The following is a 7313-nucleotide window of genomic DNA, read 5'->3' on the forward strand; positions in this document are numbered from 1 at the left end:
TTTTATTTTATTCTGTGGCGGAAACAAGCTTCCACACAGTCATGCTTCTTGTTTTGTTGATTTTTTTGTTTTGTATATAATATCTTGTTGATGTTTGCGTGAAGCTTGACGTGATGTTGACGTGACATTGGTGTGACATTGACTTTGACATGATGTTGGCGTGATGTTGACGTGACATTGATGTGACATTGGCGTGACATTGACGTTACGTTGGCGTGACATTGACATGATGTTGACGTGACATTGACGTGTTATTGACGTTGGCGTGACATTGACATGATGTTGACGTGACATTGACGTGTTATTGACGTTGGCGTGACATTGACATGATGTTGACGTTGGCATGACATTGACATGGTGTTGAAGTGACGTTGGTGTGACATTGATGTGACGTTGGCGTGACACTGACATGATGTTGACGTGGCGTTGGCGTGACATTGACATGATGTTGGCGTGATGTTGACGTGAAATTGACATGATGTTGGCGTGATGTTGACGTGACGTTGATGTGATGTTGGTGACATTGACGTGACGTTGGCGTGACGTTGACATGATGTTGACGTGACATTGTCGTGACGTTGGCGTGATGTTGACGTGTTGTTGAAGTGACGTTGATGTGACAATGGCGTGACATTGACGTGTTGACGTCGGCGTGACATTGACATGATGTTGGCGTGACATTGATGTGACATTGGCGTGACATTGACGTTACGTTGGCGTGACATTGACATGATGTTGACGTGTTGTTGAAGTGACGTTGGCATGACATTGACGTTACGTTGGCGTGACATTGACGTGATGTTGACGTGTTGTTGAAGTGACATTGACGTGATGTTGACGTGTTGTTGAAGTGACGTTGACATGATGTTGACGTGACGTTGGCGTGACATTGACATTGACGTGATGTTGACGTGTTGTTGAAGTGACGTTGACGTGTTGTTGAAGTGACGTTGGCGTGACATTGACGTGATGTTGACGTGTTGTTGAAGTGACATTGACGTGATGTTGACGTGTTGTTGAAGTGACGTTGACATGATGTTGACGTGACGTTGGCGTGACATTGACATTGACGTGATGTTGACGTGTTGTTGAAGTGACGTTGACGTGTTGTTGAAGTGACGTTGGCGTGACATTGACGTGATGTTGACGTGTTGTTGAAGTGACGTTGGCGTGACATTGACGTGATGTTGACGTGTTGTTGAAGTGACGTTGGCGTGACATTGACATGATGTTGACGTGTTGTTGAAGTGACGTTGATGTGACAATGGCGTGACATTGACGTGTTGACGTTGGCGTGACATTGACATGATGTTGGCGTGACATTGATGTGACATTGACGTTACGTTGGCGTGACATTGACATGATGTTGACGTGTTGTTGAAGTGACATTGACGTGATGTTGACGTGTTGTTGAAGTGACGTTGACATGATGTTGACGTGACGTTGGCGTGACATTGACATTGACGTGATGTTGACGTGTTGTTGAAGTGACGTTGACGTGTTGTTGAAGTGACATTGACGTGATGTTGACGTGTTGTTGAAGTGACGTTGGCGTGACATTGACGTGATGTTGACGTGTTTTTGAAGTGACGTTGGCGTGACATTGACGTGTTGTTGAAGTGACTTTGGCGTGACGTTGCCGTGACGTTGGCGTGACATTGACGTGTTGACGTGATGTTGACATGCTCTTCCGTGTCTCGGTCTCAGTTGGCCATGAAGCAGGCGAAGGAGCTGGAGCAGCTGCAGAAGAACCAGCGTGAGCAGCTGGAGAAACTCGAGAAGTTCAACGAGCAGGTAAAACCTTCAGCCGTCACTGACACGGGACGGGTTTACTAGCTAAACCTGCTAGATTTTCAACAGTTAGCGGAAATGAATGAATGGTCACCCTTCTCTTGATTTCATATGATTTGCATTTTGTCCTCCATTTTTCATATTTTGTACGTGTGACATCTGAAGCCATGCCTTAAATATGATTTGCCTTTTCTTTGAACAGCTTTTGAAATCCCATCATGCAAACAGTCAGACTGCAGGTAGGCTCACCATCGCTTTCCTCTGTCTTCAGTTTCTCGTCAGTCTCGTGTCTGCCTTACTGAGGGTTACTGCTTCTTAAACATACTAAACAGAGAACACACCGCAAAACATCATGTTCTTCCTCACTCTTTCTGCCTTATTTTCCAGCACTATTAAATCAATATACATTTACTGGAGTCTTTTTTTTTTTATTGTATAAAAATGAAAAGTTAAAACATTAAGTAATTGGCCATTTGTTGTAAGGTCCCGCCCATTTGACAGCTCGGCCAGTCATTATAGAGAAGCCAGGCAACTGGCAGCCGATTGGACGTCGAGCTCCAAATCAAATCAAGCCCATGCTGCTCTCACAGACGGGACTCAGTATACACTATATAAAAAAGAGCTAGTCAGTAGATTAGTTATGTATACTAATCATGTCATTGCAGCACTTCAGATGAGCCTGTTGAAAGTCTCAGTATGATTTGCTGTCATCACACCATTGTTCCTGTGTTATGAAACGATACTCATCACTGTCCACATGAGTCATTTCACACCGTGAGTCACTCGCTGTTACTGAACACAAGCGTTTGAAAGTGTTCCCTACAGCATCCAGTATTCACTCCACGATGAGCAGAGAATCAGAGCGTTCAGCATCATCGAGTCGGTGACAGAATCATGAAGGACATAACAATACTGATTCTGATTCCAAGAATGAATATTTGAGTAATTTAGCTCTCATTTTAAATTGGACATGATGAAAGGAATGGCCTGCAGTTCAGTGAGTGAATCAAGAGTCGTTAGATTGATTCGGTGAGGGAACGAGTCATCAGATGATTCAGTTAGTGGTGGAACTTATTCCATCACATCCAATGATTTGATGGACGAAAGTTTTTCAAATAGTTGTAGGTAACACTTTAAAACACTTTGTTAACATTAGTTAACAAGAACTAACAATTAACAGTTGTATTTTTATTCACTTATAGTAACAAAGATTAATAAATACTGTAACAAATGTATTGCTAATTGTTAGTTAATGATAGCTAATGCATTAACCAATGGGACCTCATTGTATAGTGTTAACTTTAAGTGTTTCTTTTTATAAAACAGCTGGATAATAACAGCCCCTTTTCCCCACCCCTCTAGGGGTCAGCCAGCTGTTTTTTTCTTTGTTTTTGTTTTCCGTTGTTTTTTTAAATATATATAAATACAGAATCTGAATTAAAATGTGTTTGATTTAAGCCTACATTTCAAAATTTTGTGTCATAAAATTTCTTGTTTTTAAGCCTTTCGCACGTACGATCACACCGGTGTAATCAGACTAGGCTGGTCCTAACAACTTTTTCAGCAAACGACACAGAAAACACTTGTTTATTAATAAACAATTAAAATGTCTCCTTGCTATATTTGACATATTCATAATCATAACTTTTGCCGGTTCTTTGTGACAGCTTTTAGGCACTTTTATTGCCAGCGCCAGCGCCACCGCCACCCATTTACGTACGCGTCACCACTGCATCAAAAACATGATTGTGTGATGAAAACATGATGAAAAACACCACCTAAACATAGCCTAACTGGTTAGAAAGAAAACACAGAACAAACAGAGTAGGCTAATGCGCATACGTCCATCTCGCGAATGTACACTCTTCTTCTACCATATTCTCCCATTAGCTGCTTTTCCACTGGCCAGCGCGAGTGCAGAGCTGTCATTTAGTCTTTATTTACAAACTTGGACACCACACGCGGCTATTGACTGACCACGAACAGGTAATAACTTACTAGCACTTTTTTTTACAATTAAATTTTGGGCTAAAAGTGTGTTGTAACGCAAGCGTTACTGAACATGTACCGAGTAAAATATTACTGAAAATTGATTAGTAATGCCTTACACTACTGCGTTACAGCAAAAAGTAATATGTTACTGTAATGCATTACTTTTGTAACGCGTTACTCCCAACACTGCACAACACTGCTTCTCAGAACCGATGTTTTTACGCACGACCAGATGAACCAAGCTCAGCAAGGCCCTGAGCTCACGCCCTGCTCCGAGGAAGTGACCAGCCTCTGTCCGACTTTAGAGCGCTCCGTGGATAGACTGAAGGAGTGCTCCGTGGAGCTGGCTGAACTCCAGACACACACGGCCACGTTTTCTGCGCGTTTATGGCCCTGCTCTGCGTAAATGCATTGCCTCTTTTGATGTGTTTTGACACAGATTTCATTGAAGGTAAATTGGAGCAGCCACACTGAGCTGTGCGTAACGCCCACAGACGTGAAGTGAACGAGACAGAGGCTGTCCGGTACTGTCTGAAATGGTTAACTCTGTGGCGATGCACGTGCAAAACAGATTTAACTAATCATAAAGTCAATCAGGATACATAACACAGCCTACTATAGGACTACACTAAAAAATCACACCCCCCCCAAGAATCCCGCCCCCCTCTCACAATATAGTTCCCACGTCCCTGCATACAACTAGTATTACCTAACAGTAAACAAGACTTTTGTTACAGTAGTATTTAATAATCATTGTTAACATTAGTTCATGTCCATTGAATGAAACTAACAGATATAACTTTTGATTTTAATAATTCATTAGTAAATGTTGAAATTAACATGAACTAAGATTAATAAATGCTGTACAAGCATTTTTCTAACCAATGTTAACAAATGTTAAACCTTATTGTAAAGTGTTACCTTTTTTTTTTATTCTAGACAACAGATCTGGATGAATGAATGGGTGAATGGATGGATGGATGGATGGATGGATGGATGGATGGGCGGATGGATGGATGGATGGGCGGATGGATGGATGATGGATGGGCGGATGGATGGATGGATGGGCGGATGGATGGGCGGATGGATGGATGGATGTATGGATGGATGTATGGGCAGATGGATGGATGGGCGGATGGATGGATGGGTGAATGGATGGATGGATGGATGGGCGGATGGGTGGATGGATGGATGGATGGATGGATGGATGTATGGATGGATGTATGGGCGGATGGATGGATGGGTGAATGGATGGATGGATGGATGGATGGGTGGATGGATGGATGGGTGAATGGATGGATGGATGTATGGATGGATGTATGGGCGGATGGATGGATGGATGGATGGATGGATGGGCGGATGGATGGATGGATGGATGGATGGGCGGATGGATGGATGGATGGATGTATGGATGGATGTATGGGCGGATGGATGGATGGATGGATGGATGGATGGATGTATGGATGGATGTATGGGCGGATGGATGGATGGATGGATGGGCGGATGGATGGATGGATGGATGGATGGATGGATGGGCGGATGGATGGATGGATGGATGGGCGGATGGATGGATGGATGGATGGGCGGATGGATGGATGGATGGGCGGATGGATGATGGATGGGCGGATGGATGGATGGATGGGCGGATGGATGGATGGATGTATGGGCGGATGGATGGATGGATGTATGGATGGATGTATGGGCAGATGGATGGATGGGCGGATGGATGGATGGGTGAATGGATGGATGGATGGATGGGCGGATGGATGGATGGATGGATGGATGGGCGGATGGATGGATGGATGTATGGGCGGATGTATGGATGGATGTATGGATGGATGTATGGGCAGATGGATGGATGGGCGGATGGATGGATGGGTGAATGGATGGATGGATGGATGTATGGGCGGATGGATGAATGGATGGATGGGCGGATGGATGGATGGATGTATGGGCGGATGGATGGATGGATGTATGGATGGATGTATGGGCAGATGGATGGATGAGCGGATGAATGAATGGATGGATGGGCGGATGGATGGATGGATGTATGGGCGGATGGATGTATGGATGTATGGGCGGATGGATGGGCAGATGGATGGATGGGCAGATGGATGGATGGATGGATGGATGGATGGATGGATGGATGGGTCGGATGGATGGATGGATGGATGGATGGATGGATGGATGGATGGGCGGATGGATGGATGGGATGATGGATGGATGGATGGGATCATGGATGGGCGGATGGATGTATGGGCGGATGGATGGATGGATGTATGGGCGGATGGATGGATGTATGGGCAGATGGATGGATGGGCGGATGGATGGATGGATGGATGGATGGGCGGATGGATGGATGGATGGATGGATGGATGGATGGATGGATGGATGGGCGGATGGATGGATGGATGGATGGATGGATGGATGGATGGATGGATGGATGGGCGGATGGATGGATGGATGGGATGATGGATGGATGGATGGGCGGATGGATGGATGGGCGGATGGATGGATGGATGGATGGATGGATGGAAGGGCGGATGGATGGATGGATGGGCGGATGGATGGATGGGCGGATGGATGGATGGACGGATGGATGGGCGGATGGATGGGCGGATGGATGGATGGATGGGCGGATGGATGGATGGATGGGCGGATGGATGGATGGATGGGCGGATGGATGGATGGATGGATGGATGGATGGATGGATGTGAATCTGATGGCGTGTCTGCTGTGATTCTCCAGGCCAAAGACATGCAGAAGATGGTGAAGCTGGAGGAGGACATGGACCGCAGACCAGCCACAGTGGTGTAAACGCTCCGTCAGTCCACTGAGAAGACCAGAGGAAACCCTCACAATCTCCCACACGAATCATGAGTGCTGAAGACATCCGTCTGTCCCTCGGGCTCCGTCTTCATCCGTCTGTCCCACGGGCTCCGTCTTCTGTCTTACACCCCGAGAGTCCCTGCCATCTGTAGATCTATAGCCCCGCCCACTCTCCCTACCTCAGCTCTGACCCCGCCCACTCTCCCTACCTCAGCTCTAACCCCGCCCACTTTCCCTACCTCAGCTCTGACCCCGCCCACTCTCCGTACCTCAGCTCTAACCCCGCCCACTCTCCCTACCTCAGCTCTGACCCCGCCCTCTCTCACTACCTCAGCTCTGACCCCGCCCACTCTCCCTACCTCAGCTCTGACCCCGCCCACTCTCCCTACCTCAGCTCTAACCCCACCCACTCTACGTACCTCAGCTCTAACCCCGCCCACTCTCCCTACCTCAGCTCTAACCCCGCCCACTCTACGTACCTCAGCTCTAACCCGCCCACTCTCCCTACCTCAGCTCTGACCCCGCCCACTCTCCGTACCTCAGCTCTGACCCCGCCCACTCTCCCTACCTCAGCTCTGACCCCGCCCACTCTCCCTACCTCAGCTCTAACCCCGCCCACTCTCCCTACCTCAGCTCTGACCCCGCCCACTCTCCCTACCTCAGCTCTAACCCCGCCCACTCTACGTACCTCAGCTCTGACC

At 47.0% G+C, this 7313-nt stretch overlaps 1 protein-coding gene across 8 annotated transcripts in view; it reads left to right on the forward strand.

The window, feature by feature from the left end:
- Positions 1-6765, forward strand: part of plcb4b (phospholipase C, beta 4b) — a 90398-nt gene extending 83633 nt beyond the window's left edge. For 5 of the 8 annotated variants that reach the window (XM_084433312.1, XM_084433314.1, XM_084433311.1 and 2 more), the window contains 3 exons: positions 1708-1794; positions 1994-2030; positions 6532-6765. In XM_084433312.1, coding sequence (XP_084289438.1) covers positions 1708-1794; positions 1994-2030; positions 6532-6620 — 213 coding nt within the window. In that variant the 3' untranslated portion in view covers positions 6621-6765. Of the gene's footprint in view, positions 1-1707; positions 1795-1993; positions 2031-2456; positions 2564-4722; positions 4748-6531 lie in introns of those variants that run through there. The other 3 variants (XM_084433318.1, XM_084433316.1, XM_084433317.1) reach the window with 3 other exon arrangements.
- Positions 6766-7313: the final 548 nt, after the last annotated feature.

The sequence above is a fragment of the Rutilus rutilus genome, assembly GCF_951802725.1.
Source record: "Rutilus rutilus genome assembly, chromosome: 15".
Classification (NCBI taxonomy): Eukaryota; Metazoa; Chordata; class Actinopteri; order Cypriniformes; family Leuciscidae; genus Rutilus; species Rutilus rutilus.